The sequence below is a fragment of the Cupressus sempervirens genome, chromosome 11 (assembly GCF_028749045.1).
Source record: "Cupressus sempervirens isolate cs-2001-9-10 chromosome 11, ASM2874904v1, whole genome shotgun sequence".
NCBI lineage: Eukaryota > Viridiplantae > Streptophyta > Pinopsida > Cupressales > Cupressaceae > Cupressus > Cupressus sempervirens.
In genome coordinates, this window is record NC_143128.1 from 832,199,345 (window position 1) to 832,213,627 (window position 14,283).

The window sequence follows — 14,283 nt, forward strand, 5'->3', positions numbered from 1 at the left end:
CTCATGGTACTTGAAACAGGGGTTGAGGAAGTAGGCTGCTGCATGAATGGGTTGGTGGAGCATATTGTTCCACCTATCAATTATTCCCCAAATGGAATAAAATTTGAGCTTGTCCCCAAGGTAGAAATTTCTAACAAACTCGTTGGCTCTATCCATAGCCTCACAAAGACATCCTATTGGGGATTGTTGCCCACCAACTAAGCGCAAGACTCTAACTTGGGGTTCAGACATCTACAATTGAAATTTGAAAAATACAAACTAGTTTACAAAAAGATTATTTGATTGTGTTACTAACATAGTAAGTTACAAATTAATAATGAGACTTGAATCAACTTTCAAGAACAATTAAATAATTAATATTTTGAAGTTACCTTCACAATATCAATAGCCTTTTCAAAAACCTTTAGTGAAAGACTATGCACGCCACAACCTCTCCTTTAACCTTATTTGAGTAAGGTGAAGACTAGGACACATAAACGTGTTTCAAAGGCAATATTGTGTTGATAATATTTTGCAAAGTCAAGAAAACCGTTGCAAACCTTGTGACAACCGGTCTCACCAAATATTTGTTTTGAGTGAACCCTCTCATCTAATTTAGAACACATGGGTGATTCTACTTGGCATATTAGTAAAAAATCAATAATTAGTTGCCAACTTTCCATAGTTTACATCAAAGTGAAATTGAATAATACCATAGAATTGGACTCATTATTCATATGCAACATAAAAATTTAAATTACCTGCTGCCACATATGTTGCTGCATTATTTGTGATGATTTGCACCACATTCTCTATTCTTACCTCCATGATAACATTCTCCAACATTAATGCTAGTGTGTGTTCATTTTTCACTTTATTAGAGGCATCAACAAATTTCCAAAACACCATATCATCTTTGCAAGCAACCAAAAAATTAATAATGGTTCTATTTTTCCATGTGTCCACCAATTAGATTGAATGGTGCAACCATATTTCTTCCTCCCTTTTTTTAGCTCTTCCACTATTGCTCTTGCCCTATTTACCTCATTGTCAAGCAACCTACAAAATCAAAGTGAAATCAAGTGTTAGTAGTAACTAGGAAATAACAATTAAAACTTAAAATGTAGAATTGAACAAGTGGATTTTGATAATTTACTAACTTTCCACTCAAATCCTTGCAAGAAGGGGCCTTGTACCCTTTACCCGAAACTGTCAACATGGTCACTAAATTCAACCAATAGGGACTATCTTCCACGTTCATTGAGACATTGTTGAAAAATAAAAAAATTGCACATGCAATATCGCTTTGCTAATGCACCTCCTTGTTCGGTCCAGTGGCCTCTAATGATGGTTGTGCTCCAAGTGTGTTCTTGGGCACAAAATAGCTGCCTATCCTTGATGTTGATAGTGATGAAGAACTAGGTGCTCTAGAAGAGGAAGTGGAAGCGGTAAAAGAGGCAATTTGTTTGTGGATCGATGGACCATGACAAGATCCCACGATGTTCTGAAGTACTGATGCTTCTTCAACATCAATAGCAACACCTTGATATTCAGCTATGGCTGCCTTTATAGCTAATCGTCCCCTCTCCCAATTTAATTATTTCTCTTCACCAATTGCAAGTAGGGGTAGTGAATCTTTTTATTTCTCTGGTTGCTATGTCACAAGGATTTGAATCATGTTTCCTTATGCCTGCGTGGTGGTATTTGAGGCGGTTTATGCCTCTAGAAATTACCTTTTCACATTGAATGCATATCACCTTTCTAGGCTTCTCTAGAGCTTCATAGGCATACCTCCATGCCTTATCTATTGCATTTCTAGGCCAAATGACCTATATATCTAGATGTGCATGGTGTTAGTGGCCACACTTCCTCTGAACTTGCCATGCTTATTTAATGCTTGACTGCTGCCCTACAGATAGAAATTTAAAACACAATAAAATTTATAGAAAAATAATTAATCAAAGTTAGAACTTAGAAATAGAAACAAGTAAATCAGTTTGTTTATTTTTTGACATCATTCAAAGTTAAACATTAACTACACAAACTGCTAGGGTTTGTTTTTAAAATATTTACATGTTATTCAAAAAATAGCGATAGATTCATAATTTTCTATCAAACATGGTGTTGAAATACTTTGAAATGATTCAAAATCATTTCTATCTACTTAGGAATGAACTTGAATTTTGTACATGCAACACAAAAATAGTAGAACATTTTTTAAAAGTATAAAAATGAACTCAGCAAACCTACTTGGGAAAAAGATTTCTCTTCCAAAACTGGTTGAAATCCTCGTGAAATCAACTTAAATCTACCTTCAATAGCTTGCAATCACCTAACAAGGGCTTGGAAGCTTTTTCTCTACATTACTATAGCCTCCAAACACTGCAACACAAATTGGTAAGAATAAAATGTCATTGTTTCCCTTTAAGTGCTGGTATGCAAATGCGGGTGAGTTTTTGCCAAAAACTTGGTGATTACTTGGCAAGTTTTTTGGAAAAACTCAACGGTTTTTTGCAAGGACAAGTCACGAGTTCTAGGCTGAAAAAATCACTGGTCAAAAAAAACTCTGCATCGAGTAGTCTGCTAGTAGTCCAACTATGACCTTACCAACTCTTCGCTGCAACTCATGACTCTGAAATCTTCCACAATTATCCCTTAGTGGTCTATTTCTCTCCCTGAAAGAAATGTAATCCAGTAAAGGCATTTGATCTTGAAAATCTGCTCCTAAAGCTTGCCAATCCACTTAGACCTATCTATGAAATTCTTGATTTGTTTGCTCATTCTCTGCTGGGAGGTTGTTGGCATTGCAAAATGTAGGCATTAATGACCTTGAATGGATTGCAGACCTGGAAGCTTCTTGTTGTTCATGTTCATTTGTAGCTGAACTCTGTCCTTGATTTCTATTGTATTCTTGGTTCATAGTGTTGTCGTTATTCCCATTGTTTCCTTGACCTTGATTCCTGTTGTTTCACCTGTTACCATTCTGTTGCACTAATTGAGTTAGCATCTGACCCATTTTTTGCTAAGATTGCATCAAAATATTCATCATTTCTTTTTGGGTTCTTGTCAACTTTCCTAAAATGAAATGGCCCAGCCCGTCTGATAGTCGTTCCCTCCAATCTCTGCCCACTAAGTTACTCTTGCAACAATTGGCTTGGAAAGATCATAATGTTATTTCTTTGTTGTTTGCATTCAGATTTTTGATCGGTCTCACAGTATAGTGCAATAGTTTATCTTATTACCGGAAGATCAAAGTAAAGCATAATAAGAGGAAAGTAGAACTGTTTCTCTTATTAAATTAATGGCCAAGGTAACATACAAGAAGAAAAGATTACATTGGTTGCAATTTGGCAATTAACCTGCAAGATGTAATGTTTGCTCCCACTAATCCTTCCAGAGAACCTGCGTGGCAACTCCAACAAATCTCAGATACTTGGCTAACTCCAATGTGTGCCTCCAAACTGCAGATGCTAATGAATACTGTTACTAACGGGAATGGACACTACCTGTTACTCCTACATAGACAGCCTTCTGTACTCCCTCCATCCAAGTCAACCCTCTGTGATAATGTTAGACCAACTGTGTGAGCTCAATGCATATGTATGGATGCTTTCCTTAAGCTCCGTTATAGACAAAGTCTCTGTCCAACTCCTGCCCAATACTGTGGTAGAAAATTCCTTGCTCGATAGACTTCTGACTTCCCTTTATCATGCACTCCTTGTGCTCAATTTATCTTTGTTCTTTAAGCCTTAAGACCACCCAGCTAGCGGTGTCAAGACTGTCAGCTTCAAGGTGGTTCTGTCCCTTAAGCTCGTTAGTAATGCTCAACACAACTATGTCGAAACTTGCAATAGTGCTCTTCAAAAACCTTTATTCGATGATCCCCTCCATTCCTTTGGTCTGCTTTTAGGTTTGTTTTTCCTTCCTGATCAAGCATCTCTTCCTCTTCTGTAACACTTCACCTGAGTAAACGTCAAAATGCCACATTATAAGGCAATATTCATGCGTGTAATTCTTGATTTTATATTTACATTGTTTCATCATCGTTCTTCCATTACTTGTCGTGATTACAACATAGGAATATATTTAATGTTTTTTCTTTTTCTTTTTTCAATTTGGAGGCCATTTTTCTATATGTTCAATAACCTAATAAGTGACCTTGTATAAATTATACAAATGTCACCTAAGAGGTCACTTGTTAAGCACAACTTTCATCATAAAATATCTTAGTAATTAAATTTGGTTAAATGTGCCTAGGTTGAAAATCACAAGGATCTCTTTGCTAGACCAAGTTAGCCCCCAAGACCAGTAAGTATGTGCTAATGACCAATAGCCATTACTTTCTCAAGTGGGAGACATTACATAAATTTTTTTCAATTCCACCAATATGATGAGCATCCTTGTCCATTGCACTTGTTTGAAAAGCAACTTGTTCAATTTCCTGTTGCTGGTCCAAATTAGGATTTAACCTATTCCTTGGAAGATAATAGTGATGTGTTAATAGATGCATAACACCCAGTCACTCAAGAGCTCAGACAAGCTTTGATACTACTAAAATGAACCACTCAAGTTGGTTAACTGACTCAATGTTACCAAGATATGCCCATTACAATATTTTCAAAAAATACAACTCAATATCACAATTCGTTCTGCAATTTCAATATCTTGATAATGCTGTTTGGAAAGATCACCTAGAATATATTTTCAAAGACAAACACAGTTTACCAGTAACTATTTCCTATCACTTAGTACTCTGATCTCTTACGAGTAAGAACAATGAATAGATGAACAACACTAATAATTATTCCCCCAAAAAATTAAAAATCCATGGCCTCATCCTTAATTACTGTTTTTTTTCATATTCATAGCTCAAACCCATGAGCTTGACACAAACCATGACAACTTACTGAGCAAGAAACAACTGATTGTTGGAGACTTCCTCAATAGTTTGATGCACCTCCTGGGATCCCATGCATGACAGTATCAACCTCTGCTATGTCACAGAATGTTATTCTTTCAAAAACTCCTCCAATATTCTATGCAACTCGGCTGAAATCCTTCCTTGGCATGTGAGAGACTATTGTCGATGCCTCATGGGTCTAACCCGATTTCTAGCAATCCATCATTGTCTTTCTTGTAGTTTTCATAAAACATCATCCTACCCTGAATTCCATTAGCGAGTTACTGTCATGGCCTCTGGCATGGAGTTACTGGAGCCTACACTACCTGCACAATGTTGTAAGTCCCACCTATGCTCTTCCGGAAATGTCACTACTCAGCTTGTCTCCCTTGTCACAACATAGACATCTTGTTTTCCATATTAGTTCTGACTCCTTCTATGTATCCCAGTGACTTTTCGGTATTATTCCCTTTACTACAAAGTTCTTAGCTCCACAAATTTAACTTCACTAGCACCAAACTTGGTAACTACTCCTCAATGCCAAGGTCAAGTTTCTTACCATGAGAAGCTAAACGTCTCACTGACAATTCCTACTCAGCAGCAGTAGCTGGGTGATTTCCTCTGCCCAATTCTAGCAAGTATTGATTCTTCTTCAATAGAATGGTTTGATTCCTTGTCTGCAGGGACTTCAAAAACACCTGTTTATTCCTCCTACCCTCTGCGTCTTTCCAATTTCTGATTAAATTGCTTCTTTTCAACACGCGACCGAACTATCATGGGTATGTATTTCTATAGGGAAGTTAGTGATTCCTTCTTTGAGGAGACTTTGTCACACACAGTAGTCGGGCCAATGCATATGTTAGTCTAATTCAATATTCTATTTTCGAAATCACTTCCTCCCCTTCTGACTGTCGATTTCCTCTTTTATAATCTTTTGTCCACAAAGTAACTTAATCCTGAACTTCTTGCCTTCTTTCCTCCACATAGCTCTTCAATTTGTCTGTTTCACCCCACTTTTAAAAAAAAACATACATATATTTATGTGTTGGAATGTAATTTCTCTCAAGTTTTATATATATATATACACACACATATACATATACATATACATATACATATACATATACATATACATATAAGAACCATTTAATAAACTTGACTTTTATAATTAGAGACCAAGAGGATACATTACAAATTCAATTCTTGGATGTGATTTTTGCATCTCAAATTGAATGCTTTAAGGGGAAATAAGTGAATAAAAGCAAAATTTTTAATATTTATTTTACATTGATGTTGGCTGGGTTAGGGACCACAAATTTGACAAGTCAACTACTGACCCATTGACTCAGATGGTCTGACACTCTGAGTTAGGGTTCAGGGTCAGAATGACCTGCTAAGAAAGGTGTTGATGTCCATGTTTTATGGCCCACCAAATAGTAGAACACAATACCGAAATATCTTATCCTCTCTTGAATAAAGTCTCGTGTATGCTAAGATTGCTAGAAGATCATATGATGATTTCAAGGTTCCTTCAATGTCAAGTCTTGGCCGTGGATAAGCTCGGTGGTTGATGTGATTTTTTGATAATCTCAAGGGGCCTTGCGTATGTTTACTTAGATTCATTTCAAGCCATATTGGATGTGGGAACTATCTAAAGGTTTTGCAATGAATTACTTTTTTGGATTTTCACAAATTATGCGGAAATGAAATGGGATAGGGTTTGGGAACTCTATTCTAATCCTAAGGGAAGTGATGGCAACAAATAATATTTTGGTGGACAAATTCCTCAATTTACCGAGCTTCACTTCGCCAAGTGTAATAACCCCAACAGGTTATAACTTCTTCAAACACCAAAAATCTTTATACTTCAGTGGTTTGACATTTCGTCAAACACTTTGCAAGCAAGTTCTGATACCACTGTAATGACCCTACTCAAATCCGATCTTAAAATGCTGATTGAAGGCTCGAAGAATTTTGTCAAACACTTTGCATACAAGGGGTCATATGACTGATATAACTTTTCAGATTGCTGCAATAACTCTTGTTTCAATTTGCATCAAAGAGAATGCTTACAAAAGACTCTAGATTGTCTAAACAATGACCTAACATGAATGTGCAACTAATTTTGTCAATATTCAGTGCATATATATGATCTAAGCATGAGAAATGAACACCTACAGCCAACTGGTATTTTTACAAACAGTTGGTATGCAAACTAACTAGCTGATAAATAATGATATTGAATTGCTCAAATGACACCAGTAACTATTATCTTCTTTATTTTCAATGAAATTTCTAATACAATGCTCATGAAATATGGCCAAGACTTTTGGCATTTACATGGATTACAAAATGATAATGTTGGTATAATGCACACTTACAGCTGAAACTTATAATACTCTAAAAAACAATACTAACAAGGGAAACTGGTTGTAGATGTCTGTAATAATTTCCTTCAATGCTGCCCCTTCTGCTTTGCTTTTTTGATTTGCTTTTTCGAACTGCTTTTTCGGATCGGCTTTTTGAATTGCTTTTTCAGCTTGCTTTTTCGGTTCTGCTTTTTCGGACTGCTTTTACGGACTGCTTTTTCAGCTTGCTTTTTCGGTTCCGCTTTTTCGGACTGCTTTTTCGTATCTGCTTTTTCGGACTGCTACCATGTTAAATCTCAAGACCATATCTTTCAATGGCGTCAAGATTTCTAGATGAAGGGATTTCGTCCTTCAAACTATTGAGACAATCTCCAGAAAATTTCCCAATTTCTTTGATATTTCCAAGCATACTAAAAAGAAGCTCTTCCCTTTTTTTTATAGTGTTCTCACAAGAGCTCAATCCTTCGTTTTCTCCATGTGGGATAAAACATCACTCCCTTTATGTAACTTATGTCTCCAATGTGTTATAAAACAAAAAGGACTCTTTTAATTTAAATATTTCCCACAAACTATAGTCTGCTTGTGGTTTGCAAGACCATCTATCTTCTCTTGAGCGCTTTTGTAGAATGGTGGGGATGCAAGTCAATATCAGCAAAACCAAGGTTATGATTTTCTCTAATAATAAAAAACAGCATCAACATGAATTTTATTACAATGGAAGTGTTCTCGAAGAAGTTGCGGAATATAAATACCTTGGCATCGATTTCAACAAAAAACTAAGCTGGTCTAGCTGCAGGTATAAAAGGACGTTAGGTGGATGGAAGGCTTTCTACGCTCTTCAGAATAGGTGCCGTGAAGCGGAGTTGTGGGATTGGAAAACTATTCAAACCTTGTTTGGTCTTCTTGTGCTGCCAGTTGTTCTTTATGGGTGTGAATTATGGGCCAGCAACACTACTATAGCACAATGGAAACAAATCGAAGGAATCCAAAAGCGCTTGATTACAAGCAAGTTTAAAATTAAAAGCACTGTTCCATATGACATCATGCTAAGTGAAATGGGGGCTGCGCCTATTGAGGCACTTGCTATGGTTCGCCTTTTAAGCTATCTAAAAAGAATCGAAAAAATGGAAGAGGATAGATGGCCGAAAGTTGTCTTTAGTGACACACTATGTAAGCGAAAAAGGACATGGATGCAACAAAACATCAAGTGGATGAGTAAATGGAATATTCATTTCAATATGTGCCCCACAAGTAATAAAGAAATAAAGGTCTTTGTTATGGAGAAATTCTACAAGAGAAATTGGGGAAGTGAGATTGGGAGGAAGAAACTATATTATATAAATGAGTTCAACCCCACTTGTGATCAACTCGAAAAAGTGTACATAGAAGCCAACATTTCTTGGAGAGCTAAAATTCTTATTGCTCAGCTGAGAACCAACTCTCACCAACTTCGTTGTGAGACCGGGCGTTGGAAGAGGCCAAAGGAGGCTTGGGAAGAGAGAATTTGCAGATTTTGCAATTCTGGGAAAGTGGAAACTGAACAACACTTTATTCTAGAATGTGAGGCCTACAAGGATAGCAGGGATAAGTTTGCGGATACTATATGTGACAGTTCTTGGCATAACCTGTTCAACGAAGAGTACATTGAGCAATTGGGGGGGCTCATCATTATTCTACACAAGAGGCGAACAGCGCTACTTAAGTCTGCTTGAGTTGTCTTGCTGTCCCATAGGCTATTTTTGGCCTCGTGGACGTTAAAATTTTATCTATCTATCTATCTATCTAAAGTTAAATATTTAAATTTAACTTTATAAAATAGCTTTATCAATGCATAACAAATCTTATCAATGATAAACAAGTCTTCTTGTCGATTTTAAACAATTACCATTGACATACTGCTACCACTGGATGTCCGACCATATCCAAGATGACTTACTATAAATAGTAAGTATGCCCAAAGTTGCCTCAAAACCTCACAGAAATACCTGCAGCTGAAACTATCTAGGCCAAATGGCCTCTAAGCCCCTTTAATGTTCTAGTTAGCCTACGGGACCGTGGGGAAATAGACTTAACAACATCATGCTAAAAATGCTAAAAATGGGACATTACACCAAGTTATAGTACAACTATGTGTAAACTGGTGCAATCTTCAAGGGTTATGCTGAAAGATTTTCAATCCACCACATACACCGTCACAGAGAACAATGTATATGAATGATATAATTTTAACATATGCATAAAATGGGTTCAGGCTAACTTTTCACAATGATTTATAATCACTAAAATGTCAGAAGTATGAACCAAAGGAATTCATAATACACCATCATATTCTCCTTTTCAATCACAACACTTTAACTAATCTAAACTTAATCTAAATGAGAGAATTTAAGAGAACAAACAAGCACCAAGACACATCAAGTATTCACAAGCTTCAATGAAAACTCTATTTTCATAGTAGCTCATAGCAACACTCCTCCCTTTACAGATGAGAAGTGAGGCCTTTATATAGGTCCTTGATTACAGTAGTTGGCTCGGATGAAAACAATAATCGATGGCCCATATCGTGCCACATCAACCCTAATTAGGGTTAGGGAAAAAAAAAAGAATCTACATTAATGCAACAAGGAATCCACTAGTATAGTGGGTAATAAATGCCCACTATGCATGCACGTTCAAGAAGAGAGGTGTACATTAAATGTCCATGATACTTGTCCATTACTTAATAAATGTTCAGTCTTCCTTGAATAGATTATTCTTGATTCCATTCTTTGAATGTGGAGAAGTTTGATTTGGAGACCTTAACTCATTAGCAAAGATAATTGGGTGCCATGAAATCATGATGGAGACCATGCAAGCTTGAGTCCTTTCCCATTGCATCATTTTGAACTCCTCAACCATTCCCATTTTTCATGTACTTGCTTGGAAATTTATCTCCTTGAAATGGAATGGAATCCCTTGCTGGTGATTATGTCACTTTAGAATTTCCTCATATTGAACTTCACTATGTTCTTGGATTTTTTGATTTGAACTTTGATCTTTGAATGCTTGGGACTAGATTAATCAATACTTGGATGTCTTTGATGTTGGGACTAGAATTTGGGACTTAAGTGTCTTTCTTGAATTTATAAAATTGGACCTTTCTTCTCCATTCTCTTGTAATGTGTTATGTCTTTTCTTATGTTGTCAAAGAATTTGCCTTTTTTTATCATCATCAATCATTTCTCCAACCATGGTTGCACTCTTGAAGAGGCTGAAATTTGAGATATGGAGGAAAAACTTTCTAACACAGCCATTTTTTCTTCCACGAAGGAGAAAATTTCCAAAACTTAGTCATTTTTTCTTCCATAGAGGAGAAATTTTCAACACTTTAAGTCATTTTTTCTTCCACGAAGGAGAAATTTCCAATACCTAGTTGTTTTTTGATTTTCTACCATGAAGGATAATGTTTCAAACACTTAGCAAGCCATTTTTTCTTTCATGGAGGAGATATTTCCAACACTTAGTTGTTTTTTCTTCCATGGAGGAGAAATTTTCAAACACTTAGTCGTTTTTACTTCAATGGAGGAGAAATTTCCAACACTGTCATTTTCCTTCCATGAAGGAGAAATTTCCAACACTTCGCCATTTTTCTCTAAGGCAGGACTTTTTGAGTGATCATGGATTTTGTCCATGATGGAAGAATCAGCGACAACCATTTTTCTCCAAGGCAAGATTTTTGAGTGGTCATGGATTTTGTCCATGATGAAAGAATTTTGCGATAACCATTTTTCTCCAATGCAAGGTTTTTGAGTGATCATGGATTTTGTCCATGATGGAAGAATTTTGCGACAACCATTTTTCTCCAAGGCATGATTTTTTAAATGATCATGAATTTTGTCCATGATGGAAGAATTCCACAACAACCATTTTTCTCCAAGGCAAGATTTTTTTGAGTGATCATGGATTTTGTCCATGATGGAAGAATTCTGCGACAACCAATTTTCGCTAAGGAGGGATTTTTTTGAGTGGTAATGGATTTTGTCCATGATAGAAGAATTCCACAACAATCATTTTTCCTGATGTTTTCATGCCTTTCCACTTTTGGATATTTCAAAGGTGATTCCAGACTTAACCATTTTCTGATTAAATACATTGCTTGTTCATTCTTTTGGATATAGAAATAGATACCCTTTTGTCTCCTTATCAACCTGAGTTCACTTGTTTCCAAAATAGACCTGCCAAAAATAGACTTTCTAAAAATAAGTTGTTCCAAAGTCAAAATAAGGTCAATCTAGGAGGCAGTGAAATTTACTAAAAATAGACTTCTTAAAACTAGTAAGTCGTTCCAAATTCAAAATAAGGTCAATTTGGGAGGTAGTGAAATTTACTAAAAATAGACTTGCTAAAAATAGTATGTATGTCAAGGCATTCAATTCTCAAACAAACTAACAGTTTCCATTTTAGGAGCCTCATGGACAACACTTTTCAAACTTGGCCAACTTTACCAATTTTCATTCGAAAGAAGGGAACCTCAGAGGACCGAGCCTGAAACTACCAAGAACTAAAGCCAAAAGGACAAGACCAAGAGAAGAAGAGGGGGTCCCCATTTGCAATGGGACGATTGTGTGAAAACCCCACAACAAAAGGCTTGGCCCGCCAACTAGGATAGCCACCTAACTCACAATGAGTCATGGAGCACTTGTTTAGTTATTGTTATCTTGAAATTTAAGGCATCTCACAATCCAATAAATATTTTATGTTTACAAAATTTGTGCAGGATATTCATGTGTTACATTTTTATTCACTCTACCTTTACAATGTAGACTAATGAAAATTCCAATTGCACTTCAAAGGAAATGGGAAACATTCTGTTTGTAAAATGTCAGTTAAAATTCTAACAATTTGATCTGTATTTTACTATTTTGTTGAACTGATTTTTTGTTTGTCTAATTCATCAGACAGAGAACAATGCTAGTACTGAGGTAGAAAAGGATGAATGGCATGCAAAAAGCCAGAGGGTAAAAATTGTTGTCAAATGTTTTGCAATCTTTAGAAATAATTATATTGAAATCTCAGTTTTTTGCTATTGCAATCATATCAAGTAGAGTGTTTTCACATTAACAGTCAATACTGTCATTTCAGGCATATAAAGAATACAATGGAATGAGGTCAAATGCAGCAAATGCTGCAGTAAGAGCTGCAATCGGAGGAGATGATATTTTATTGAAGTGGCAATGGATGGCCGAGCAAGCTCGACAAAAGCGCAAAGGTGCGTATCTCATTTATTTGTAGAATGATTATGTTTTTGGTTTTCTGTTATTTCATTTCATGGTTTAAGCACCTTAAAATTGTAACTTGAAAAGTCATCTTTTGTTTAGGTGCAATGTATCAAGCATTCAACGCTTGTACTAATAGAGATGCAAGTAAGAAAAATATGGCTGGGAGGTTGGAGGCAGGAAATGTACTTGATCATCTAGATGCTTCCTCAACTGGTATGTCTCTTTCCTATAGATCAATTTGCACATGCATTTGTTAGAAAATTTATTTTTTCATCAATATAAAATAAATTCAGTTCAGGTCAAATATTTTTGTATTCTAATTCAATTCCTTCAAAAACAACAATTTGAAAATTTTCTTCTCTGTAGGGACGATACAAAATTTAGGGAGAAAATACCCATGTTCTTGGTGGACTCGGACAGAGCCTTTCTGTACGATATGCATAAAAGATGTAATTGCTTTACTGGAGCAGATGTCGGACATGACTAAATCAACTTTACTTTATCGGTTGTATGAAAGAGATGCAGAATGCAATAATGAAAAACCATTTGGAAACCAGAGTTATGATGACACATCACAATGAAATTCAACCGATTAGATTTAATCTTTTGTTAATACATCATTCTTGCAAATCTTGTGCATAGTCAATCTGCCAATACCTACAGTACATATTGTACTTCTGAAGAAATCTCCTTGCCTTCCTAAGAAATGAAAATCCTGATGTCAAAGTATATGAAATGTCCCTTTTTCAGTTTCCTAAATCACATCAGATTAGTGTTGCATGCAAGAGAGAGTCAAATCAACACCAGAGGAGCACCATGTACAGTCTTAACATTCATTGACACAATCGATGAATGTATCCTAGTTATTCTCATTTCTTTTATATTGCTATTAGTATCAATATGGCTGATGAAAAAAAGGAAATAAAATGTAAACTATTTATTTATAAACAAATAGAAATAAGGTTATTGAACTGTGCGTAATGCACTAGACTTTGTGGTTCACCAAAGATGCATTCTTGTGAAAGGCATCCAAATTAGCACCTGAGGTTCACCGGGTACAATCTAACAAACCTTGACAGAGTCAATGTATTTATGCAATCTCTCTCTTGCTCTGCATTGCAGTAAAATTATACTTTAATTTATAGGAAAATCTAAAACTTGGAAGAAAAAAGTGTAAAAGCTATACATGATTTCAGTTTTATTATGTTTCATCATGTTATGCTTCAAATCTCAAGTTAGTTGCGGTTTAAATGTTACAACATAACCAAACCTATAACATACTCAAGTTTTGAGGATTCACATCCTACAAGAGCCTTCATTTTTGCACCTTGTAGACCAAGCTTTTGAAGGCTTACTTCAGGTGACTATAAATCCCTACACATGCACTTGCAACATTGGAAAAGAGAAAAATTCATGGACAGTAGAACTAATAGTTTCATGATATTGAGTACGTCGTAATGGTCGAAACTATTAGATTAAATTGTTTACTGCTTCCAAACAAAAGCTCTGATAGAGCTTTAGTCCCTGCCTATTTTGTAAGAAGTAGAAGGTAGATTGAACTCTCCACAGTTGAAGAGGTACAAGTGATACTTAGTGGAATACAAAATTTATATAGTGAAAAGATCATCAAGATCCCAAATCACAAGGAATTTAGATTTTCTTAAAAAGAAAAATGTTTACAATAGAAACTAAAGTATTTTACTCTTGTTCAAGAACAAGATCTTTACAAACTTAGAATACCAAAATATCAAGAAAGTAATAGGATAGAAAATATAAG

At 35.7% G+C, this 14,283-nt stretch overlaps 1 protein-coding gene across 1 annotated transcript in view; it reads left to right on the plus strand.

Annotated features, from left to right (window-relative positions):
• The window catches only part of LOC149532140 (uncharacterized), a 67,149-nt gene extending 53,672 nt beyond the window's left edge, over nucleotides 1-13,477 (plus strand). Inside the window, exons 11-14 of the mRNA XM_089810411.1 lie at nucleotides 12,186-12,245; nucleotides 12,370-12,496; nucleotides 12,606-12,719; nucleotides 12,873-13,477. Coding sequence (XP_089666537.1) covers nucleotides 12,186-12,245; nucleotides 12,370-12,496; nucleotides 12,606-12,719; nucleotides 12,873-13,087 — 516 coding nt within the window. The 3' untranslated portion in view covers nucleotides 13,088-13,477. The remainder of the gene's footprint in view (nucleotides 1-12,185; nucleotides 12,246-12,369; nucleotides 12,497-12,605; nucleotides 12,720-12,872) is intronic.
• Nucleotides 13,478-14,283: the final 806 nt, after the last annotated feature.